This window comes from Dromiciops gliroides, chromosome 2 (assembly GCF_019393635.1).
Source record: "Dromiciops gliroides isolate mDroGli1 chromosome 2, mDroGli1.pri, whole genome shotgun sequence".
NCBI lineage: Eukaryota > Metazoa > Chordata > Mammalia > Microbiotheria > Microbiotheriidae > Dromiciops > Dromiciops gliroides.
In genome coordinates, this window is record NC_057862.1 from 468,148,833 (window position 1) to 468,175,752 (window position 26,920).

At 37.3% G+C, this 26,920-nt stretch overlaps 1 protein-coding gene across 1 annotated transcript in view; it reads left to right on the forward strand.

Moving 5' to 3' along the window:
* NCOA1 (nuclear receptor coactivator 1) overlaps positions 1 to 26,426 on the forward strand; it is a 118,025-nt gene extending 91,599 nt beyond the window's left edge. Inside the window, 5 exon segments of the mRNA XM_043981971.1 lie at positions 3,987 to 4,389; positions 11,026 to 11,200; positions 15,553 to 15,727; positions 20,475 to 20,567; positions 24,094 to 26,426. Coding sequence (XP_043837906.1) covers positions 3,987 to 4,389; positions 11,026 to 11,200; positions 15,553 to 15,727; positions 20,475 to 20,567; positions 24,094 to 24,264 — 1,017 coding nt within the window. The 3' untranslated portion in view covers positions 24,265 to 26,426.
* Positions 26,427 to 26,920: the final 494 nt, after the last annotated feature.

Here is a 26,920-nt window from a genome sequence, read left to right on the forward strand (position 1 = left end):
GCAGGTTCATCCAGTAATTCTTGAAATATAACACAGTATAATGGAAAGTAAACTAGATTTTGTTTTATTCAATTGTGTGTTTATATGTAAATTTTTTTTATTCATTTTAAACTTAAATACAAAAAAGGGGCAGCTAGGTGGCACAGTAGATAAAGCACCGGCCCTGGATTCAGGAGGACCTGAGTTTAAATCCAGCCTCAGATACTTGACACTTAACTACCTGTGTGACGCTGGGCAAGTCACAACCCTCATTGCCCCACTCCCCCAAAAACCAAACTTAAATACAAAATAAGAAAAGAAAAAAGTGTACTTCTATGTACATGGCAGAAAATGGAAGGATTTAATATAAAACAATAAATTTCCTTTTCAGGAAAACCTATGTAAAAAAAATACTAAACATAGTTTTCAAAGCTACCCAGCTTTTCTTTGCTTCCTTCTGCGTTTTCTTTTGTTCTCTTCTGTGTGCACTTTTTACTTTTTTTTCCTTTTCTTTCTCTCTCCCCTCTCTGGGTACAATTAAATGCAGGGGGGGACAGGGAGGGAGATAGGGAGATAGGGGGATAGCTGGATGGATGGATGGATATAAACATACATACACATATATAAATACATACATGTATGTAAGATCATACACTGCATATTACTATTTGTCATTTCTTCCTGTAGAGGTGGATAGAATTTTCCTTCATAGGTCCAAGTCTTTCCATGTTTTTCTAAATCAACCTGCTCATCATTTCTTATATCATAGCAGTATTCCAACATAGTCATATCCTATCTGAGACATTGTCTATGAATGCTTTTCCCCCAATTTTATTTTCCTTCTATTCTTTGCTACATTGATTTTAAATTTAAAATAATAAAAATTACCCATCTTACAGTTCAACAATGCCCTCACCTTAGAGTTTAAGGTCTGGCACTATTCAATCAGTACAGTAGATTTTAGAGTCATAAAATGTGGTTTGCTTTTTGTTTTTAATTTTTACTGATGCCTTTTTTTTTTTAACATCACCAAATTTTTTCCAGGATCCTTCTACTTATTCCAAGGGAGCCATCATATATAACAAATGTTTTTATGCTTTAAAAAAAAGAAATATATCAAACTGCTAAGTACCTCAAAGAAGGACTAATATGTAGGCAGTGTTCCATATCTGTGGAAATGAGTTGGATGGGGGGGGTGTCTTCTAATATCTCTTCTAATAGCTCATTCTTAGTAATTTTGCAACATTCACTTTTGTGGTGGTTCTTTCTTATTTTAAGACTTGGGCTTGACACTTAGTGGTTATGGAATCATGGGGCAAGTCACTGAACATCTTTGAGCCTCATTTTCTTCACCTTTTTGAAAAAAGACAACCATACTTGTTTTCTTAGCTTAGAGCTACTGGGTGTTTCCTTTATAAACAATCTGCATATATATAAGTGTGTACTTACCATTTTCATTTCTCCTCTTTGCTCTTCCCAATTTCCAAACATGGAAGTTGATAGCCTCTTAGGCTATCATGATTCACTGTCTATATTTAAAAGTCAGGACTCATTGTGTGAGTGAAATTCTTTATTTTAAGAGAGATTTTTGTGGAATGCTCTTTTGGGGAGGGGAGGGAGAGTCTACTAGCAGGGCATTAATGATTATGAGGCCCAGTTGTTCATTATGGGGTTCAATACTTCACAAACTCCGTTAGATGCTTTGTTGTTTTCCTGTCCTGCCTTGGTTCTCTTTACCAGCATACTGTATTCCGTTCACTCTGAAGTGGAGTTGGAGCATATCAGCTTTTGAAATTTAGATTAATTGCTATCAAATAAAAATGCCCTCTGAATTTTAGGGCATTTTTAGAGTTTACAGAGTATTTTATCTTACTTGATCCTTACAACTATCTCTTAGAATTAGGTCCATGTTAAAGTGTTATTACTGATGAGGAAATGGAGATAGAGGTTGTCGCTTACTCAGTAAATAGATAAGTTGTGGGCTAGATTCCAGCCTCAGTGTTGTGATTCCAGATTTCTTATCCTTTCTGCTACCAAAAGCTGCTTCTCAGGCATGAAAAGCAGAACAATTGTTAGTAGACATTTGTAGTCAGGTCTGAAGTATAAGAGATACACAATAGTGAAGCCAGCAGATCTCCATTCAGAACACCAAATGAATGAACTTTCTTTTTTCCCTAGAATTGGGAACTAAACTGTGTTTCTATATAGTAACAAATACATTAAATCACAAGGCACCACCAGACAGTAATGGGACTTGGGACTGTCCCATTGTTTAGAAAAAGCCAGTGGTAGTAGTTGGAATGGGAGGTCAGGGGGAGGAAGTGTGGTGATGCTGTAGGGGATAGGAGCATTAGTGATGGTGGTGGTAGTAGTAGTAATAGTACTCTTCCTCCTACTGCTTGGGTTAACATATGTCCAGATTCTGATCTCTCAGTTTTACAAGTCCAGAACTTGGATGATTAGCTCATCTAACGATGTGTGGGTTGTAGGAAAACTAGCTCACTCTATTTAGACTCGCACAAAATTTACTTCTATAAGAAAATTATGCCTTCTTCCACCTCACCTCCACCCCCAGTAATTGGGAATTAGAGTGCCTATAATAGAACAAGCTTTAATTTCAGTAGAGCTGTATGATTTAATATCACGTTATATCTCAGTATTGACAGTTTCCTCAGCAGTATATGGCATATGCCATGCCTCTTTCAATAGACTGTAAACACTTTTTTAATATTAATTTCACCATTTTTTTCTAGTTCACAATTTTGTAGTTATAAACTATCCTAGGAGTCCCTATTAGGATTCCTGTAATCCTTTGGAGTAATGTTTCACTGTAAGAGACGATTTTTAAACTTCATTGCTTTAAGGATAATGATTTCATCAATGTCAGTATTTTCTCTGCTGATGCAGATCATCAATCTAGATGATAGGTTTGGCAGTGGGGGAGGGGAATGATCAGCTGGTAAACAAATTTCTAGCATTTTATTCCTCTGAACTTAGGTTTGGCTAAGATCACAGAGAAATGGATTTTGAAACCAGGTCTTCCAACTCCAGAGCTAATGATCTTTTTACTTTACTGTGCTGAACTTTAGTAGTGTTCTGAATTATCAAATTGTTCTCCTTATTGTTTAGTTCCCTACTTCATCTCTTTCACTAAAAGGAAAATAATCATGTTAGGCACTGAATTTAATTGACTTGTAATGAAATAGGGCAAATGACCAAGCTAGAAAAGGAACTCCTATGGAATATAAAGACCATATAATATTCAAGAGGACATATTATTTGTGCCTGTTTGCCCTTTATCTTTGAAAACATAATTTTTTAATGAAATTTCTCAATATAGAGAGTTCTCAAAATACCCTTTAAAAATTTTGAATTTGTAAAACCCTGGGCAGGAAGTTTGGAAAAAGGAATTTTACAGTCTTACTTAGGTAAAAGAGAATGGATCAACGGTCTTCTAGATGTTTTTTTCTCAGATTAAAGGTCTGTGTAATTATATATAGATATTTAAACAATTTTGATGAGCAAAGCCATAATCCTGATCAACACATCTTCTTAGCTTTTGACAGTCATAGATCTGTATCTTGTTTTTTGTTTTTTGCAGGGCAATGAGGGTTAAGTGACTTGCCCAGGGTCACACAACTAGTTAAGTGTCAAGTGTCTAAGGCTGGATTTGAACTCAGGTCCTCCTGAATCCAAGGCCAGTGCTTTATCCATTTCGCCACCTAGCTGCCCCCTAGATCTATATCTTTTAATTGGAAATTTGAACTTAACTATGATGGTCAAGGCCCATTTTAATATTTCTGACTTAAATTTTATTAGTAATCAAAGCAAACTTGTATGAATGTTTCTGATTATTTTGGAGAGTTTTTTTTATCTTTTTCTACTTTTCTTGGCATAATGATCATTGATATCTACTAGAACATGTCACATAACTTTTTTCCCCATGTACTTGTATTAGTAGGTGATGTTTATGATAATTTTGACATTAATTTTATTCTCTTTTACAGCCTCCCTTGAATGCCCAGATGTTGGCACAGCGACAGCGAGAATTGTACAGTCAACAGCACCGACAAAGGCAACTAATACAACAACAGAGAGCTCTATTAATGAGACAGCAAAGCTTTGGGAACAACCTCCCTCCCTCATCTGGACTTCCAGTTCAAATGGGGACTTCTCGTCTTCCTCAGGGTGCTCCACAGCAATTCCCTTACCCTTCTAGTTATGGTACAAACCCAGGAACTCCTCCAACCTCCACCAGCCCATTTTCACAACTGACATCAAATCCTGAAGCATCTTTGGCCAGCCGCAACAATATGGTCAACAGAGGTATGACAGGGAATGTTGGAGGACAGTTTGGTACTGGAATCAATCCACAGATGCAGCAGAGTGTCTTCCAGTATCCAGGATCAGGTATGAGGCCAATAGGTTAATAATTAGTTTTAAAAGCAGAGACCTAAGTCTTACAGAAAGTTAAGTCTAAGAGAAAACAGACTATAGTCGAATTTGTTCTTTCAAAATTATTGTATAACCAAGAATAATTCATCATGCATCAGAAGGAATTAGAAAATCTTCTTAAACTACTAAAATAACAGTAATTATTATGAGCTGATGGCTTGGGTTTTTTGTTTTTAGTTTGTGGTCAAGATGAATTTATCGGTATTGAAGATAAAAAAGTTCTTTTTGTTTTTACATAAGTTTAAGCATATGGGATTATCCCATTTTGTTTTAATTTTTTGTTTTCATGTTCATTTAGGGGATAACATTATTAGTCATCTATCTGTTAAGAGTTAATCTTACGGGCAGCTAGGTGGTGCAGTGGGTAAAGCACTGGCTCTGGATTCAGGAGGACCTGAGTTCAAATCCAGCCTCAGACACTTGACACTTACTAGCTGTGTGACCCTGGGCAAGTCACTTAACCCCCATTGCCCTGCAAAAAAAAAAAAAAGACTTATTAATCTTAGTGGGGCAGCTAGATAGCACAGTGTGGATAAAGCCCCAGCCCTGGATTCTGGAGGACCTGAGTTCAAATTTGGCCTCAGACACTTGACACTTACAAGCTGTGTGACCCTGGGCAAGTCACTTAACCCTCATTGCCCTGCCGGGGGGGGGGGGGGGACCGATTTTTTTTTAATTAAAAAAAAGTCAATCTTAGGAAAGGTTAGAGAGCACTGTTTATCAAACTGAAAGATTACAGTGCTCATGGCAGATCATAGAGATTTTCAAATTGGTGGAGACTGTAGAGCTTTGAAAGTTATTTGTTGGTAGAGGTAACAGGACAGATTTGATTTTTTCTTATATCCTGTCTCTAACAAGCTTGGCTCTGCTGTCTGCTTTGCATAATTTATTTTCCCATTAACTCTTCTTCATTCTTCTGAACAGAATACAAAATTTTTCTCTCCCTATCTCAATTTTGTGGAAATCTCTTTCCAGTTCATTTTTTTGTTTGTTTTTTGATTTGTTTTTGTGGGGTAATGAAGGTTAAGTGATTTGCCCAGGGTCACACAGCTAGTAAGTGTGTAACGATTGGAATGATGCCACCTGCTGGAGACTTACTGTAAAAGAGTTCCTCCCATGAAGCGAAGGTCTTTGAAGGCAAGACCAGGAGTCTTCTTTGGCGTCAGGAAGTGACACGGGCTAGTGGGAGGAGGAAGGAAGAGACTGGCGCTAGGTCTCACTCTCTTTCCTCTGGACTCTGGTGGAGAGCGGAGCTAGAAATGCGCTCTCCCTTTAATAGATAGGAATCTAGGCCTTTCTCTCTCTCTTTACCAAATTCTTATTCTCCTTAATAAATGCTTAAAAGCCTAACTCTTGCTAAAGCTTATAATTTATTGGCGACCACTCATTGGATATTTTAGACAGACTAGCTAGAATTTTAGCCCTTAACAGTGTCAGGTGTCTGAGGTCAAATTTGAACTCAGGTCCTCCTGAATCTAGGGCTGGTGCTTTATCCACTGCGCCACCTAGTTGCCCCTCCAGTTTATTTTTGTCGAAGCTCTTGTGTAAGTTGTTGGAGTCTTCCAAAAAGAGAAAATATGGTACCCTTTTTCTTAGAAGAGAGTTTTTTAATGAAACCTAGGGCTTATGAACTTGTGGGTTTGAATATTTTGATAATTGTATTTCAATATAATTCTTAGTGATATGACATTTACCATTAATGATATGAACCACTTAATTATCCCATTCTTGTTATTTACATTTCTTTTCAGATATTCACTTTGTTACCTTGTTTGAATATGCAAGATAATTCCCCTAGAGAGTGATTATTTCCTCCTTATCCTCTTAAGTAATGAGAAGAGATAAAAACACATGAGTCTGTATTCTGTTGTATTTTGTTGTTGTTGGGGTTTTTTGGGGGGTTTTTTGGTAAGGCAATTGGGGTTAAGTGACTTGCCCAGGGTCACACAGCTAGTAAGTGTGTAAAGTGTCTGAGGCGGGATTTGAACTCAGGTCCTCCTGAATAGAGCTGGTGCTCTATCCACTGCGCCACCTAGCTGCCCCTTTGTTGTATTTTTTCCTAAATACAACTATTAAAACAACAGATCCTAAACAGTTACTAAACTACATTGTCATTAACAAGCTTTCTTTCACCTTAAACCTTTCTGTTTACACTCCTTACATCATCTGGCGCTTATTGAGATATGGTTCCCTCCTTATGTTAACAAAACATTCCTGGCTACCCTTTCCAGTACTGGTTGCACTTGGACTTAAACTTCTTCCTCACTGGTCACAATAGGGGAGCCAAAATTACTCTTTACTTCCCATTGCCTCTTTCAGATTCTTGCTCTGTCACCATCACTCAATAATCTTCCCTCTTGTGAGGTTGATTAATTCATATTTATCACCTATTCTAAATTTTGTTAACTGTTATCTACAAACCACTTCAACATCCTGGACAATCTCCTTTCTTCCTGAATGATTTTTCTCAAGATCATTCCTCCCCAACTCTTCTCCTCATACTAGGGCACTTCAATAAATACATTGCTACTACCTCTAATACCCTAACTTCCCAGTTTCTTAATTTACTCATTTCCCATGAGCTGCTCCTCTGTTTTATGTCAGCTACATACAGATGGTCAAAGAATATCATCACCCACAATATTTCCATTTCCATGTTTGTGATGTCTGAAAATCATTTATCTGATCATAATCTTTTATCATTTTTTCCTCTGCCATACAACCCCTAACCCTATTCTTAATTTTCACCATTAACTCCAGTCCCTCCACCTTCTAGTTCTTTTTCAGACCATCTACATTTGTTGCATTCTTCTCCCTTCCCTATCCTAACCCCTTAGTGAAACAGCTCAACTCTTACACTATTCCCTACACTCAAGTCCCTTTGCCATCCCATATTCTATTACCTTGCCAAACCCCAACTGTGGATTACTCCCACAATCTACTACATTGAGTCCTTTTCATATGTTGCTGAATAGAGCTTTGCATATAGCATGTAAATAATGTAAATAAATAATAAATATAAGAATAATTCATATCTCAGACTGCTTCCTAAATTGGACAGCGTTGTGCTTTGTATCTGTGAGAAGGTACTCTAAATTTTTTAAAGCCATGTTAAGTTTTCAGTTAATTGTAGGTATAAACTAAGCTGCCAAATGGCATTCCTAAATATTACATTTGTGTGTGTACATGTGTATATATGCACACACATACATATGCATATGTATATACAAATATTTTGGGATTGTTTTCATTTGTGAAAATATCGATCACCTACTCTTATGCTGGTAAATGGGAGAGTTTGTGAATATTTTTGGATTTTATTATTGCTAAACTCAAAGTATAGCCTTTTTACTCTAAAGGTGATTAACATGAATGATTCTTATATACAAACATTTCTTTTTCTGAGTCTTCTATCTGAAAGACTTTTTTTTTTAACTGTGGACTCAAGTATTCCTAAGGCTGAACTTGCAACTAAACAATGATTTTTGCATTGCTGCCTCTACTTCGTTGTTGTACTTTAATATTTATGACCCTGATGAAAAATGATAGTATAGTGGAAAGAGCAGTATACTCTGGATATTGGAATACCTGATTCATATCCCTGTTCTGCCACAAACTGGCCTACCAAAGTATTATGCTAGGCCATGGTATTACAAAGATTTAGAAAATGGAACAATTTCTTCTCTTGAAGGGTCATGTGAGCTTAGACAAATTACCTGTCCTCTCTGAACCTCAGACTCCTCATATATAAAAAATGAGTTTGGGTTAGTTGACCTGTAGTGACCCTTCTAGCATTAATATTCACATTAATGTTCTATGATTCTGATTAGAACATTTACTCAGATTAATCTCACAACATTTACTTGAAGGGATTGGTCAGAGGCTTTCCCTGAAAAATTCATGAACACCACATGCTGGTATACACACTGGCTAGTACACACACTGTCTTGGAGCCAGCCATTCCCATTCCTCTTTTCACTACTTAAGTTTTCTACCTCTAGAACAATAGGGTTTTTCTGTGGCAATGATCAAGGTCCTAGATGGTTAATCTGTAATTTTGTATTATGTATATTGATATTAACTTCATTTAGTTTATTTTTTACAGAGTCCACTGTACTTGATTTCATTGTGCTAAGGATCTGAATGATATTCTTTTTAGACTTAAATTTGTCTTTGATGTAAATCTCTTAAAACTTATGTACAGGGGGCAGCTAGGGGGCGCAGTGGATAGAGCACCAGCCCTGGAGTCAGGAGTACCTGAGTTCAGATCCGGCCTCTGACACTTAATACTTACTAGCTGTGTGACCCTGGGCAAGTCACTTAACCCCAATTGCCTCACTAAAACAAACAAACAAACAACAAAAAAAAGCTTATGTACAGGAAGGGGTACAATGCAGGAAGTTGAAGTCCGTTTTAATAAGATATATGTCTGACAGTTTTACAAAGGTATATAGAGCCGATTGAAAGGAGATAGGTACCTGCTGTGAACCTTTCAATTTCATTTAGAGAAGCTTTTTTAAACATTTCTGAGCAATTTTTCAAGAGTCTGTGATTTATTTCATCCTTAAGAAACAAAACAAAAACTATCAGTTGATCCTATACATCCCTCAAGCTATCATCCTATATCTTTCCTTTCTTTTATATCCAAACTCCTAGCAAAAGATCTTTGCTCTCATTGCCTCTACTTCATTTCCTCTCTTTACTTTCTAAAGCCTCTGCAAAATAACTTCTCACTTTATCAGTCAGTAAAATTGATCAAAGTTACCAATGTTTTCTGAATATCCAAATCTTATCCAAATCAATTCTTGCCCTTCTTGACATCTGCAGTATTCCACACTATTGACTATGCTTTCCTCTCAGGGGTTTTATGACAATCTTTCTTGGTTCTCCTCCAACCCATCAATCTTTTTTTCCTATTTCATTTGGTGATTTATCATCCATATATCTTTTCTTGACTCTGCGTATTACCCTCAAGGCTCAGTCTGGAGCCCTCTTCTCTCTGTATCTTCTCTCCCCTGCTGACTTTATCAGCTCCCAAAGGTTAAACTATCTGATTTCTGCACAGATTACTCATAAATCTGTATACAGACCTAGTCTCTCTCTTGAACTCTAATTTTGCACTCCAATTCTCTTTTGAGCATCTCCACCTGAAATGTATTATCAGCATCTCAAACTCAACATAGCCAAAATCTGCCATACTTCCCCAATTCTCTTGAAGGCATAAGCACCCTTTTCCACCTCAGAATTATTCTTGATTCCTCACCATCCCTCTCCACACAAATCTAATTAATTGCCAAGTCTTTTGATCAGCAGCTCTTATGTCCTTCCCCTTCTCAATTAATTGCCAAGTCTTTTGATTGTTTAGCAGCTCTTATGTCCTTCCCCTTCTCATTCACACAACCAGCACACCCTGAGACCTAGAGAGGAGATCTTATTTGCCTAATCTCATAACCTGGTTTAGGCCCTTATCACCTTCATTTTGATTGCATTAGCCTCCTAATTTAATTAGCCTCCCTGATTCAAATCTCACCTCTCTCCAGTCTATCCTCCACACAGCTGCTAGTGATATTTTTGCTGAAGATGTTTTCCATTACTGAAGATGTTTCCCTTCCTCTGTTTGACATTTAAAGATCTAACTTCTCTTTCCAGCCTTTTTATACCTTACTCCCCTTCATGTAGGGAAATTGACTTTGCTGATCATTACGAATAACATTCCATGTCCTATATGCTTGTTTTTGTACTGGCTGTCTCCCATGCCTGGCTTGTACTTCCTGTTGACCTCTACCTCTTAGAACCCTTGTTTAAAGTTAAGATTAAGTATAAAGACTTTATTGATATCTGCCCCCATCAGGAGTTTTTGCCCCTCCCCAAATAGTCACTGATAATTTTGTGTATATATATGCATGCAAGTATGTACATATTGACTATTCCAAAACTCTTAGTGCAGTTAAAGCTATTAAAGCCTGAAATTAGGATTAGAGTTAGCCATTAAGCTACTAAAACTTAAAATTGCAATAAAACTATTGCAACTCTGTGTGTGTGTGTGTGTGTGTGTGTGTGTGAGAGAGAGAGAGATATGTACATTTACATGCATGTATATACCCACATGACCATCCAGAAGAACACATACTCCCTTTTTCATTTTGTCTTTGAATCTCTAGCACAGTTGCCACTTAATAAATGCTCGTTTGATTTCAGTGAAATAATAACCTTTACCCTGTGACCAGTTTATACATAGCTACGCTTTGGATGACACAGGCTCAACCTTAAAGCCTTTCCATTTTGGTAGAATCTGTAATAGATTTTGTTCTACCTTGAGAGTCTGGCGCCACCTCCATTCCAGGATGAGGGACTGCACCAGGACTTCAGTTGAAGGTTTACTTTGTAGAATACTTGACAATAGTTTTGCAACTCTCGTTTTGCTTACTACATTAAAAAGAATTAATTACATAATATAAAAATAGATGATGTTTCTTAAAAGGTTAAAATTATTTTTACATGTTACTGGGCAAAAAATAAGCTTTTTAAGAGAATTGACGGAGCTATAGTCTAGTATGATTATAATAGAAAATATTTTGTCTCATTTTCCAGGATTAGGCCAACAAGGTGAACCCAACTTTACTCCAACTCTCAGCCCTGGCAGTCCCTTGATGTCACTGCAGATTCCTCCTTCCCAAAGCCCTATGCTTCAGCAAGCTCAGCCCACTTCAGGCTACCAGTCACCAGACATGAAGACTTGGCAGCAAGGAGCAATTGGCAATAACAAGTAAGAGCGATGATGTATAGTCTTCAGCTGTTCATTGCTTAGAATCAAAGCCATGGGCATGTATGAGGTGGCTGAAGGATTGGGAAAAGACGAGAGGCAGTATAAGAACTTTGGAGAATATCCACCTTAAGCAGATGGGAAGAGGGTGAGACTCCAACAAAAGCAGACAAGAGGTTGAAGGTAGGGCGAGATAGGAAGAGAACCAGGAGAATATGGTATCTTTTGAAGCCAAAGCAATAGAGCACATGCACTAGTGGGGGGGAAGTCAACGGTGTCTAGCCAATGCTTTAGAGAATAAAAAGCACAAGTTCTGAAACAAGTCTCCAGATTCAGAAAGGAAAAGTTCATTAATAACATGGGAGCAGTTTCAGTAGAGTGGTGAGGGTAACAACTATATTGTAAAGAGTTAAGGAAAGAGTGGTGTAAAAGAACGCTGTTTTTTCAAGAAAGCAATCAGTGAAGTAGAGAGGAATGGCATCAAAGCTGGATTTAGTAGAAGGGTCAAGGGAAAGCTTTTTTAGAGTTGAGGTGATCTGAGCAAGTTTATAGGCAGCTAGGGAGGACTCAGTCGAGCAACAGATATTGAAGATTCAAAATAGGCTCCTGATGTTTTCTAGTCCTGATGTTAATTGACACATGTTCCTTAGAAACCAAAATATGGTTCCTTAGAACTCCTCTACCCCTGTGTACTGCATTCAGCCTTCCTGACCAGACTTTTACAATGGTTCCTAATAAGAATATTAGCAAAAATTAGCCAAAGCAATATTTATATTTAATAAATAGCAATGTTGGATTTTTTTGTTCCCCTAGATTTGGAATTAGTCATCTTGTTTTTTGTCTCAAGTTATACTTCACTGTGTAAGATATGTGAAGTTATGCCTATATTTTTTCACACTTCTTGCTTTTCAGGGAGTTTTCTTTATGGCAAATCTAGCTCCTATTATTCTTGTGGTTTATTCATAAAGACTTTTTATTGGGACAGGTTTATCTTTAAGAATTAAAAGTAGCAAAAGTAGGGGCAGCTAGGTGATGCAGTGGATAGAGCACTGGCCCTGGAGTCAGGAGGACCTGAATTCAAATCCGGCCTCAGACACTTAACACTTACTAGCTGTGTGACCCTGGGCAAGTCACTTAACTCCAATTGCCTCACCCCCCCAAAAAAAGTAGCAAAAGTAATTGATTAATTATTATGACTTTAGAAACTAAAATAAAATCGAGGACTAATTTCGTTTTCACATATGGCCCAAAGAGAATTATTATCTGTATTATAACCAAAATCTCTTACATTTAATTATCTGTTCATAAAAATTAGACCCTATTTTCCTTTATTAATATACCTTATTCACCCCAAACATGCAAATCATTGATTTTATTTTTTAACAGTGTTGGTTGGAGAGTGAATAGGGATAAATGAGAAGAGGGGAAAAAGGGGAGTGGTGGGGAAAAATAGAAAAAAAAACCATTCTTCTCCTGCCTTATTTGAAAATTATACTTTTGTATTCATTTTTATTAGGACAAGCCATCATAAGATTGGTTTTGTCATGTACATGATAATTATTGGTGGCAAAATTGTCATTTCCAGTTTATTAGTGAAGAAAGATTTAGGGATCATTCAGTAATACATATTTATTAATTTCCCATGTGTCATGTGAATGCTGGTGTGTAAGATACCATATATCTACAGTACATCTTTTTGTTTGTTTGTTTTTGATTTTTTCAGTGAGGCAATTGGGGTTAAGTGACTTGCCCAGGGTCACACAGCTAGTAAGTGTTAAGTGTCTGAGGCCGGATTTGAACTCAGGTACTCCTGACTCCAGGGCCAGTGCTCTATCCACTGCACCACCTAGCTGCCCCTACAGTACATCTTTTAAAGCAATTTATGGTTGCTTTACTTCTCTAAAAACAAGTCATGCCTGAAAAGAGAGAAGCATCAGTAAACTAACAACTAAATAATAGTTTCTAGGGTCTGCCTTAGGCTAGGGCCATTTAGTGGAAGGGAAAGTGATCTTTCCCTGTCAGTAGCCCCAGAGGGTGTCAGTGTATAAGAAAACAATTGAAATTTATGATATGTCCATGAAAAGAAATTATTATGTTCATTATTCTATGTTCAAGAAGGCAAGAAAGTTTTTTATTCACATAATATTTTTTAAAGCTGTAGCATTTCAAAGGGCAAGCTTCAATGCTCTGAAATATTCATTTTCGAGGAACACTTCATTTTCCAGTAAAGCCAGACAAATAAGATATAATGGGAGTGGGTGAATTTATCTAAAACCAAATCACCTAAAGCTACTTAGATCATTTTATCTAAAATCAATATAATCACTTGCCCTAAAGAAATTTGCCTAATGATCTTTAATTCTTTTGCATATTTTTGCATGGTATTGTCCTAAATTTTGACATTTTTTTCATACCTGAATTATTTTCTTAACTTTTAAAAGATTTAATATGATTTCATGGCTTTTTTAGCTTTTTGTTTTAATGTTGGTTGTTCTTATGCTTCTGATCATTTTAGATTTTTTTTCCCACCATACCTATTCCCTAATGGAAGGAAAGGCACTCAAATAAAAACTAAGTAAAAAGGAATCTTAGATCATTAAGGATCTAAACATAAAGGTCCGAGAGAGAGAGAGAGAGAGAGAGAGAGAGAGAGAGAGAGAGAGAGAGAGAGAGAGAGAGAGAGAGAGAGAGAGAGAGAGAGAGATTGATTTAGTAAAGATCTATACTTTTCATTGGTATGGATGTGTATATCATCCCCTACCCATACAAGTATCATCTCCTGTAAACCATAGTAGACTATCTTAAGGGTTGATGTGGGCAAATGTGTAGATATAGAGGTAAAGGTAGACATATTTACATACTTAGACAGACTTGGATGTGTATGCCTTAAGAGGAAATATGGAGACTACTGGTGGCCAAGCCACAGCTGTACCTAATCTGCAATTTATAATATTTTTAGAGAATTGACTAAGAGTCATTTACCTAAGATCAAACCCTGTTTAGGTTCTCATCACCTCTTACCTGGACTATTGTAGTAACTTCCAAATTCAGCTTTTTGTATCTGGTCTTTACTATCCCCACTCCATGCTCCACAGTTGTCAGACCTATATTTCTAAAGTGCAGATCTGCCTTCGACATCAGTCATTTCAAGGCACTCATAAACTCAGAAATCTTCAGTGGTTCCTTACTGCAGCTAGAATAAAATACATAATCCCATGTCTGGTATTTAAAGTCCTCCACAATCTGATTTTTTTTCTTTCTGCCTTTCCAAGTCTTATTTTATGTCAGGGCTTTCATATACTTTCTGTTCCAGGCAAATTGACATGATGGTTTATTTTCCAGATACAGGGTGGACCAAAAGTCACAAAGGGTTTTCAGTATTTAATGACTCCTTTACTTTTCATTTTTAATTTATTATACTATAGTATCATATGCAGTATATATAGGAAATGAATTTACATTATGTATGACAAATCAAATCTTGTAAGTGGTAAAAAATAAAGAAAAAATAATTTTCAAAAAGTTATAAAACATTGTGACTATTGGCCCACTCTGTATAACATTCTATCCCCCATCTCCATGCATTTGAAAAGTTGGTTCTCCCTGTTCTGTAGTACCTGATCTATAATAATAATTATGTATTCATGCATGTATGCATACATTCATTCCTCACCTCCACTTAGAATTCTAACCTCCTTTCAAGCACAGCTGGTATACAACCTCTCAGTTATTAGAGCTTCTCTTTCTTTAAATTTCTTTTTATTGCTTTAAACATTTGCCTCAGCATTTGCATTCCCCCATACCAAGAGAATGTAAGGTCCTTGCAGAAAAGGATTATTATAATATTTCTGTTTTTCTTTCTGGCTATCCCATAGCCTTAACAGGTACTTGATAATTTCTTGGATTGAACTGAATTGAAGCAAGTTGATTGGGCATATTGATTTTTAGGTGAATTATTAAGGCTTTAGGGTAATTTTGATTTAGCATAAGTCTTACTCTAGCCAAGTTATCTGGTCTATTTTCTTAAATTTGTTCTAAATGTTGTTATCAAGATACAGTTAGGTTTCACCATAATGCTGTCTTTAGTGTCTATCTCATAGCACTATATCATTAATGACTTATTTTGAAATTCTTATTCTGATCATTACTCTTTAAAGAAGTCCAAATTGAACATGAATTATTTTCCTTTGTAATGAAGAATCCTATTGTAACATGCTTTAGTTTATTTCCTATAACCTATGAATATAAAATTCTGTATTTGAAGTGCCATCTTTGAACTAAGAACCAGGACCCCGGCATATTATCCCCACTCTTAGGCCCAAGGTATGTAATCCAGACTGTTTTTGAGTTAACAGCATGTTCAGTCAGAACCAGCCTACACCTGCACAGCCAGGAGTATACAACAATATGAGCATCACGGTATCCATGGCAGGAGGAAACACAAATGTCCAGAACATGAACCCTATGATGGGCCAGATGCAGATGAGTTCATTGCAGATGCCGGGAATGAATACAGTGTGTTCTGAGCAGGTTAGTAGTACTATATAAATTCTCTCTTTATACACACCTGTGCGCATGCACACACGTGCATGCACACACACACACACACACACACACACACACACACACACTTGAAAAAATTACACCCTGGTTATGATTGATTTCTGTTTTTTACTGTTTCCCTTTAATACTTCTTTTCCCATCTCTATAATAAATATCTTCTGTAATTTTGCACTGTTAATGATGAAATTATATACTTTTTTAATAATTTATTTTTCCCAATTACATGTAAAAACAAACTTTAACATTTGTTTTTTAAAATTTTGAGTTCCAGATTCTCTCCCTCTCTTCTTCCCCCGCCCCGACCTCCCTGAGATGGTAAACCATTTTATATGTTATACATGTGCAATCATGTAAAACAGATTTTCATATTGGTCATGTTGTGAAAGAAAACAGACACCTCCCCCTAAAAAAACTCCCACAAAAATAATAAAGTGGAAAAAAGTATGTTTCAATCTGCATTCAAACTCCATTTTTTCTCTAGAGATAGATTGTATTTTTCATTGTGATTTCCTTGGGATTGTCTAGCCTCATTGTATTGCTGATGGTAGCTAAGTCATTGACAATTGATCACCATACAATATTGCTGTTACTGTGTACAATGTTCTCCTGGTCCTGCTCACTTCACTTTGCCTCACTTCATATAAGTCTCCGTTTTTCTGAAAGCATCTTGCTCATCTTTTCTTTTAGCACAATAGTATTCCATCACAATCATATACCATTCCCCAGTTAATGGACATCCCTTCAATTTCCAATTCTTTGCTACTACAAAAAGAGCTGCTTCAAATATTTTTGTACCTATGGGTCCTTGTCCTTTTCCTCTGATCTCTTTGGGATACAAACCTAGTAGTGGTATTGATAGATCAAAGAAAATATAGTTTTATAGCCCTTTTTCTCCAGAATTGTGAGACATTTCACAACTCCACTAACAATGCATTTCTGTCCCAGTTTTCCCAAATAACCACCAAGATTTATCATTTGCCTTTTCTGTCATATTAGCCAATCTGATAGATGTGAGGCGGTATGTCAGAATTTTAATGTGCATTTCTCTAATCAGCGGTGATTTGGAGCCATGCTTGTATGCTTATACATATATACTGGAGTTTCCTGTGACTTTACACTATAGAAATAATGAATTTTAGTCTGCATAAGGTTTTGATATCCTAAATTTATTATAAGCTGTTGCATGCTGATCCTGACTTGAAACTCATTACTTCTTATCCTTAGCATGTTTTCTTTCTTTATGATATTATAGAGCTCTTAAAGTGATTTACTATCATATATTTTTGATGTTCTTTAATGTGGTAATATTTTTCTTCAAGTCTTCCCCAGTTAAAAGATGTATCGGAAGAAAGGCAACATGTTTAAGTAGATTAAGCTGTATGCCCATGAGAAAAATTCTTAACCTCAGTTTCTCAGACAACTAAGATTGTAAGTATAGAAGACCTATTATTCTGCATCAGTGGAGGCAGTTTCCATACCTGGGAGTTCTCTATACTAATAAAATCCCATATCCAGACATTCCCCCACCCCCACCCACAAAAAAGCCAAGGCTGCAGTAATGTAAGAATACAGGGATAATGCATTTCACCAGATCTCAATAATTCAATAAAAGGCCAATTTGGACAGTTTTGAGAAGCCTTCTTTACTTCTGTATATCCTAAAAGAATTTATCTGGACTGCTTCCACAGTACTTTTAAGGCCAAGGATTTTTAACCTAGTCTGTAACCTTAGAAGTTTTAATACTTTGATTAACTGTATTTCAGCATAATTGGTTTCCTTTGCAAATCTATGGAATTTGTGGATTGAAAAAGCATTATTCTTAGGTTTCTTAGGGGATTCTTTGGTTTTACCAGACTATCAGAGGATCTGTGGCATAAAGAATAGATTTAGACTTAAGTGTGGAATGAGAAAAAAATACTGCAGAGATTGAGATTAGATTTTATTTAAATGTATGTAATACTAATACTTCAATCTTCTGATGGCTCTGTCATCTTAATGATTTAATTACTCTCTCCATTGTTTGCAAGATTGCAACCTATTTCAGCTTTCTCAGCCTTATGTAACTTTTAGTATCTTTGGATTATTGATCTTATACTGGAATAGACCTCAGTGGCCATCTAGTCCAATTCCATCATTTTACAGAGAAAGAAACTACGACCTAAAGAAGTCAAGGAACTTTCCTAAGGTCTCAAAGTAATTGTCAGAGGTGGCATTTTGAAATAGTTCTTCTGACTCCAGCTCCTGTGTTCTTTCCTTTTCCATGACCTTCTATACACTTTTCTCCTTCACACATCCTTCACCCAACATACAAAATATCTTCTAGGTTGCTTAATATTTCTTTTGTACTAGCAGAGCATGCAAGCTGCCCCAAATTTTAGTTAACCCTTGGTTTTGCTATATGACCAACCCTTTTCCCTTTTTGCTTGTCTCTTGGATAGTAATTTCTATGCTGATTCTTATACACAGTTCTTTGTTGGTAATATATAACACCCTATATATTGCCCTCTAGATGTCCCACAATTTTGATTCTTTTGCAGTTGTGGTATCATGTGACTTGTATTCAGATATCATCAGAAAGATACTGTGTTCTGTTTTGTTTTTAAAGAAGCAGCAGCAATTAGACTCTTTAAAAACAAAAGTTTTCCCAAATGCAGTCTAGCCCATTTATTTCTTTTCAGTTCATTGTGTATTTGTAGTTTCCACAGATAGATATTTTGATGTATCCAACATTATAGCCCCTGTCTAACTGCATAGCATAATTTGCACAATACATTTTTCATATAACTTAGTTTCTCCTTTGTGGAGAGTTAGGATGAATAAAAGTGATTTTAGGTGTCATTTAGGAATTCCTGAAATGTCTTGGGATTTGTATAGTTAGTATGATGTCATTAATTAGTAAACGTGTATTTGGAGGACCTCACTGTCAATAGGGAAATCTCTCTTCTAGTTATAGTCTACACTGGATGTCATCTATGACAGTGGCAAATACCTTTGACAGACATATCTCTCTATTTCTCCATAATATTAATAATTGGTCATCAAACAAAATTTAACTCTGTTACATCTTTCAATGGAATCTTATAAGATTTTTTTTTTTTTTAGTGAGGCAATTGGGGTTAAGTAAGTGACTTGCCCAGGGTCACACAGCTAGTAAGTGTTAAGTGTCTAAGGCCAGATTTGAACTCAGGTACTCCTGACTCCAGGGCCGGTGCTCTATCCACTGTGCCACCTAGCTGCCCCGAAATCTTATAAGATTTTAACATCTGGACAGATGATATTTTCTCACCTTTTTTTGTAAGTGAGGATATTTGTGATTTGTTTTCCTATTTCTTTGATATCTTCTCTTTAAGATGTTTTGAGAATCAGTCCCTCAGTGCCCTCCAAGTTGTGTCACATCCAGAACACATAATCCATTTCTATACCTGGTCTCATCAAGCCACATTTTTTCTTTGTCTTCTTTAATGTCACTGTCATTTCTTCCTCTTCGTGCAGCAAAGGTTCAAATGTGGTAGCTCCACTATAATTGTTGGAGAAAAGTGTCATAGAAATATTGACACTTTTGTTCTTTGGTTTTTTTAAATCATCTATTAAGGGGAAGAAAAGGGAGGTGGGAAGTTTTTGTTTGTTTGCAGGGTAATGAGGGTTAAGTGACATGACTAGGGTCACACAGCTAGTAAGTGTCAAGTGTCTGAGGCTAGATTTGAACTCAAGTACTTCTGACTCCAGGGTCGGTGCTCTATCCACTGTGTCACCTAGCTGCCCCTTAATAGACTATTAATCAGTGTCCCTGCCTGTAGCTTCTTCTTCCCTTTACAATCCAGTCCCTCTGAGTACAGCTTCCAAGATAATTTACATAAGGCATGTAATTTCCCTGTTTAAATAACCTCAGTGGCTCCATGTTGCCTCTTAGATTAAATAGGTACAGGTTACATCCAGGTAAAATGTAAGCTTTTTGAAGGCAGGAACCATTTATTTTTTATCTCAGTATCTCTAGTGCTTTGTACATATTAGAAGCTTCATAAATTTTCATCACATTGAATTAGAAAGCTCCAATACAATTCTGAAGGGCTTATGCAAAATTCTATCTATCTCCAGAGAAAGAACTAATGGAGTCTGAATGCAGACTGAAGCATTCCTTTTCTTTAGTTTTCTTGTTTTTTAAAAAATATGTTGGAAAAAAAATTATGTATTTTCTTTCACCGCATGACTAATATGGTTTTCATGACTACACACATATAACCTATGTCAAATTGCTTGCCTTCTCAATGCAGGGGGGAGAGGGAAGGAATTTTTTTAATGAATATTTTAAATTGTTTTTTTTTAATGTATTTGGGTGAAAATAATATAGTAAAATTTTAAAATAATTTGAATTAAATTAATACCTATTAATCCTTCTCTTCCCTCTTCCTCCACCACAATCTAAGTAGGCCCCAACTGTGGTAGCAATTGAACTATGAGACCCAGAAATATAGGTTAATGCCTATAATAAATAGCGGTCCTTCCAAGTCCCTTTTATCACCCCATGCTCACAATGATCATGTAAACTTCAAAAACAAGGAATCATATGCATTTTAGTAGTGTATACTGGCATTTAGGTGTGGTATATCAATCATCAAGTTCTTGTTTTCTTGAAAATATTGATCCTTAATTGTGCTGGAGTTATCCCTAAATTAAACAGCTCACTTGTAATTGCTCTTGAATTTGACCTTAACAGATAAATGATCCATCACTGAGACACACAGGCCTTTACTGCAATCAGCTTTCATCAGCTGACATTCTCAAAACAGAATCAGACGGCGGTGCCCAGGTCAGTAAGAAACTTTTAAGCATAGATCCATCACAGGTACTAATTGTGTAGGCCAGCTCAACATTCTGAATTGGTCATTTTTGTAGCTAATGCACACTGTTAATGTTCATGTTTAATGGGGGCACTTCTAGAAATAGTGGTTTATTCACACTAATGAACATATTTTGTACCTTCTGTGCACAGGGCACCAGGCTAGCACTGTGGAGAATACAGAGGGCAATAGACAGCTCCTTCCCTCTGGGAGTATGTGATCTAATTGGGGGAGCTAAGACACATTTATAAAAGGTGAATCCTCCAGAGAAGGCAATATATTTTAAGTATTAAATGAATGGTAGGGATAGTGAGTGCTTTTTGAGAAGAGAAAGAACTAGTTAGTTGCTGGGGCAGTCAGCAGAACCTTCATGGAAGGATTCAGACTGAGGTAGACCTTAAAAGGACACCATTAGATTTAGCTGAGCAGATGTCACAGGCTAAATGTGAAGGCAATAAAGAAGGTATGTGTAAGGCATGTTTTGGGGGCAGTGAAGGCATCTGGCTAAAGCATGTGGATACACAGGGGGCCAGGCTAGAGAATGGGGTGGGGAGAAAGGAGATGGACAGGTTAACATATTTAGACTTTTAAGTCCTATGCCCATAGGAAATTGTTGAGTAAGGAAGTGACAGGATGACATAGGTGTTTTCACTTAGTGTTGGTGGTGAGCAGGATGGATTACTATACAGAAGAAACCAAATATGGGGACGTCATTTCATAAACTACTTCATTAGTCCTAGCATAAGTCAAAATGTAAGCCTGAATTTGAATGGTAAGAGTAGGAATGGAAAAGAAAGACTAGTCAAGGGAATAAATCTAAAGGGGGGTGGGGGAGGGGAATGATAGTTTTGTCATCCTTTTAGAAGGCACCATCTGTTTGCAGGGAGGAGGAGCAAGGGCAACAATTGCCTCCAGTCTTTCCCTTCCCCAGCCCATCTTTTACAGAACTGCCAAAATAGTATTCCTAAAACACAAGTCTAATAACAGCACTCTCCTGTTAAAAACAACTTTAGTAGCTCTCCACTTCCTAGAGGATAAAAAACAAATTCCCTTGTTTAGTATTTAAAGCTCTCCAGCTGAATGTTGTACTGCCCTCCTCCATTCTGTGCTCTAACCCAGCAGTTCTTGAAGTGTGGTCTGAGGACCCATGACGATCCCCAAGACCATGTCAAAACGATTTTCATAAAAATACTAAAACATTTTAAGTTCTAATACAGTAAACATCAAAAGATATAATCCAATTAAACAAAAGTTCTTTAGGGGGTCCTCAATTTTTAAGAGTATAAAAAGGTCCTGAGACCAAAAACCTTGAGAACAACTGCTCCATCCAAATCAAATGACTTAATCATCTCAATTTTTTTTTTTTTTTAGTGAGGCAATTGGGGTTAAGTGACTTGCCTAGGGTCACACAGCTAGTAAGTGTTAAGTGTCTGAGGCCGGATTTGAACTCAGGTACTCCTGACTCCAGGGCCGGTGCTCTATCCACTGCACCATCTAGCTGCCTTAATCATCTCAATTTTATGCCACTTTTTCACCTCTATTCATTTTTATACATCATGTCCCATTTTGGGAAAAATAGAGCAACTTCTCTTCAAGATGAGTTCCTTCCCTGGCACCTTCCCCAAACCTCCAACCTTGCTTGGCTGTTCCCTCCCCTTCTGCTTGCCCTCTCTCATACTCCCTACCAGAATATAACAGATGTCATAATTATCTGTGTAGGGGCAGCTAGGTGGGGCAGTGGATAGAATACTGGCCCTGGAGTCAGGAGGATCTGAGTTCAAATCCGGCCTCAGATAATTGACACTTACTAGCTGTGTGACCTTGGGCAAATCACTTAACCCCAATTGCCTCTCCCTCCCACCCCCCAAAAATAATAATTTTCTGTGTACGTGCCCCATCCCTTTTAAATTCTAAGTTTCTTGAGGACAATAATTCAGGTAGTTTTTTCATCAAAGGCTCTGTTAGAGATGCTTGATAATTGTTCACTGAATTTAAAGCAGAAAGAGGAGTAGATCTGGGTAATGAAAGAGTATATATTTCTAAAGAATAGCCAGAACACAAATCCTGGCAAGAACAATTGAGAGGGGATTTTTGTCTTTCAGATGTATAACAGGAGGGGAAAGAGTCTATGATAAGGAAGCAACACTAGTCTTTGGGAGGTTGTACTGCTTTTACTGATAATGCTTCACTTGATCCATTGGGCTCTGAAAGAGACAGACAAAAGTATCCTAATCCAAGGATCATTTCATAATTGAAGTTTGGAGCAAACCTCACTGGTACAGAGGACAGGCAGGGGAAGAGCAGGATTGCCAGAGTCCAGGAAGTAGGATGGTGTAGAGCTGGAGTAGGTTTACCAGGGGCAGGCAGGGAATTTGAGGAGAATATGTTCATTAGCATTAGTATTATTCAGTAAAGATAGTAAAGACTTAAGGAAAAGTCACAAGCTCTTTACAAAGCATGAACTGTTGATAAATGGCTGTGCAGAGTGCTGTTAACAAACCAGTACATCCCCAAAATGATATAACAATACACTGGTCTAACAATAAAAGCTCATTTTAAAACCATAAAGGTACAAGAAGGTTGAGCACAAGATCCTGGCTTGAAATCATTTGCAGGGGTTGGGAGGTGGGGTGGGGCTGGCTTAGTGGGCATTGTGAATCCTATCCCCAATAATGTTTTGATTCTAATGGGCAGAGTAGTATGAGATGGATAACTAGTTTTATTCTCCAGATAGAAAGTACTTGAACAATTTAACTAGAAATTCTTTTTAGAACATGAATACTAGTAGAGCAGACTTTAGCCAAGCTGGGGCAGCTGGGGAATGGGGGGGTATACTGTGGAAGGAGGAGGGAGTGCTGGGAGTGGGGAAGGACATAATTCAAATGTATCTTTTATCTGAGAAAATATTAAATGTAAAAATGCTGTTTCCCACTTTGTAATGGCACAGAATTTAGACAAAACGGTTCTCTCAGTTTACCTTAGCATTACTGGCCTTCTGATGTATGATCTGTGGTGGTTTCTCCTTGATAATAATGTGTCAGTGCAGACATTGCCTTTTGTCTATTCAGTGACACAGTAGAATAACTCCACTTGGAGACACCTGGTAGATGTATTAGTAAAGTATGCTTTTAAGCCATTTGTCCAAATAACAAAAATAAAAAACAAATCACCACTTCATCCCCAGTCTGTGAAACTGGCCTTTCCCTATTGCACTAGTATTGCCATTGGTGCTTATTTGCAGTAATGATGGCAACCCTGTAGGCAGCTTGGCCATTCCAATTTTGGTTTTATTTTTAAAGTGTGAACTTTCTAGAACCCTGAGCAAAATGAGTGCAGCAATTTTCTTTTTGTAGGACAAGAAGACAGAAGAGTTCTTCTCTGTGGTGACTACAGACTAGAGGAATGCTCTAGTGAGTTCCCACTTCAAGTAGTACGCACTCATGAGCCGGGGGGGCCGAGCCTTCTGTCTCAACACAGCTTTTGTTTGTGTTCCAGCAGGTGCAGCAGGTTCAGGTGTTCGCCGACGTCCAGTGTACAGTGAATCTGGTAGGCGGGGACCCTTACCTGAACCAGCCTGGGCCCCTGGGATCTCAAAAACCCACATCAGGTCCGCAGAACCCCCAGGCCCAGCAGAAGAGCCTCCTTCAGCAGCTACTGACTGAATAACCACTTTTAAAGGAATGTGAAATTTAAATAATAGACATACAGAGATATACAAATATATTATATATTTTTCTGAGATTTTTGATATCTCAATCTGCAGCCATTCTTCAGGTCGTAGTATTTGGAGCAAAAAAGGGGTTTGCTTTTTGCTGAGGGTTGGGGAGGTGTTTTTTGTTTTGTAAAGGCCTTGGATATTGAGAGAGCAACGCGGCAAGACAGTTGGACAATCGATTTCTTGAGCCAAACTTAATTGTTCTTATTTTTATAATCAGTCATTAGCTTCTTATCTGAATGAAGGCTTTTGGAAGAGAACCAAGATGTAAAGTTCCAAGGGGAGAAAGAAACTCCATTTCAGCTGAATTTGACTCTGACCCCATTTTGGAGGAAGGGCTTGGCAGCCCTGTACCCTTCAGCAAAAAAAAAAACAAAACAAAAAAACCAACTACATCTGTAAAGCCTATCCCACCCCCAGGCAGCTTGTGTGTACAATCAGCTTCTTCTAGCAATTCTATGTCTGTTGGCTTCAAGAAAGTATTTTGCACCTCCTCCTCCCCATTCCGTTTTTTTTAAGATGGTTTAAATCAAGTTGCCTCCAGCAATAGAGGCTGAAATGTGTACATTTGCAAGGGATTAAAAAAAAAAAGTACAGTTTGGGGGGAAATGCAATAATTCTTTTGGAAGGGTTGGGGAAGGACAAAGGGCAAGGTCTTTGAGTTATTGTAGATACAATTTTCTGATTAAATGTGGAAAAAAGGCAGTCTGTTCTTTCTACTTTTATTGTATTAACAGCTAAGGTAGCTAAAGTTATTTAAAATAAAAGTAAATTCTATGATCTAAGCAGCTTATTCTGCCCTTCAAATCTCCCTGTAAATATTTCTGATTTCTTGTAGAAATTTATTTCCTTCTGTTTAGTTTTATGCTTTTAATATCACACTTGATTTTTCTAAATTTTGTGTGTGTAAAATATAACTTGTTGATTGAATTGCAGTTCTGAAACATTTGGCTAACTATTTCAATATTTTAATAACTGTGATGCCATTTATGGATTTACTTTAAAAATTTACAACCAATAATGTCACTGCCAGAAAGTGCCGTCCCCTGCCTCAAGGGGGACCAATAGCTATGCTATACTGAAGAGTCCCACGGGGCGAACTGACATGTTCCAGAGAACTGTACTAGGGGCTATTCTTATGAGTAATGTCAAAATTACATAGGCTTATTGAATAAAGGGAAAAATTAGTTCTCAACGAAATCCTCACTTTTCAGGTTTTAAGTTTAGGTTTAAATTATCATCAATCCAGACATAATCGTTTCTATATCAGGCTGGGAAAAATCTACCTCCTGCTATAGGGCTAATTTTATCCCTTTTCACTATCCCTCCCTCCCATAAGGGGCCCAATGAACCCATTTCCTGCCTTTAGATAATTTCACTGTGAGAATAGGAAAGCTTGAGAATGGTGTTGTGAAAGAACCAGAGGTGGCATCATCAGCTTCCCTGGGCCAACAAATAATATTCTCCACCCCTACTACCTCTGCTTTCTGGGCAAGAGAATCATGTTTAAGAATCAAGAACATAGACTCCACCATTAAAGAAGCCATTTTCTTAGCCCTTGCCCTCTTCCTGCCCCAATTCCCCCTAGTTACAAATAGGAAAATAATTTGTCCAGAAAATGTAATGAATGAAAAGATGAAGAGCTAAGTAACAATGGGTAGTAACCAGAAAACAAAAATGAAATCCTCAGTTATAAATATGACTTCCTTAAGTTCTTCATGAGCTTCATCTTTGATCCATTCATTCCCAGCCTGACTGCCCAGCCCTGCATTACTCTAACCTTCCATCTCATTGCCCTATTCCCCTGGGGTGGAGGCAAGGGAGTTTTTCTCTTTTGTTTGTCATAGAGAGATGTGCAATCAGACTTCAGGGTGTTCAACTTCAGCATTCCAAGTGAAGTTTCCTGGCTGACTGCTTTTGTAAAAGGAACTAGAAAAAAAGGTAGAGAATACAGAAGATGCCAACATAAGACAGCACCTCCCCCATCCCAACCCAGCTGCACCTTAAAGTATGCATGTCACCTTAAAAGTTTGTATAGTTGCACTGTTTGTTTTATGTTTGTACAGTTTAAAATGATGGCTAAATTTGAGGAAAATAAAATTGCTTGCACCTATGGCACTTCTTTCATTCCACAGCAAAATCACTTTTCAACCACAGAATGGACCTGGTTTATCAGCAATGTGGGTTGCCTACACAATATGATGGAAGGAATGAAAACAATACAGAAATATCCAAAGCCTATACCAGTGAACTGAAAATTCAGGTTCGATAAGAGAAAGTAATTATGAAAATTTCCATTATAGTTCTATGGTGGACTCTAAGATGGTCCTAGGTGTTCAAGCAGGAGTTCTCATTTACTTCACACTTTGGCCAGACCATACTCATCTTAAAAATGGGAAAGGCTTTTTTTTTTTTTTTTAGCGCGGCAATTGGGGTTAAGTGACTTGCCCAGGGTCACACAGCTAGTAACTGTTAAGTGTCTGAGGCCGGATTTGAACTCAGGTACTCCTGACTCCAGGGCCAGTGCTCTATCCACTGCACCACCTAGCTGCCCCAGAAAGGCTCATTTTTTGATCTTGACTTTCTGCATTCATCCAGGCATCACCA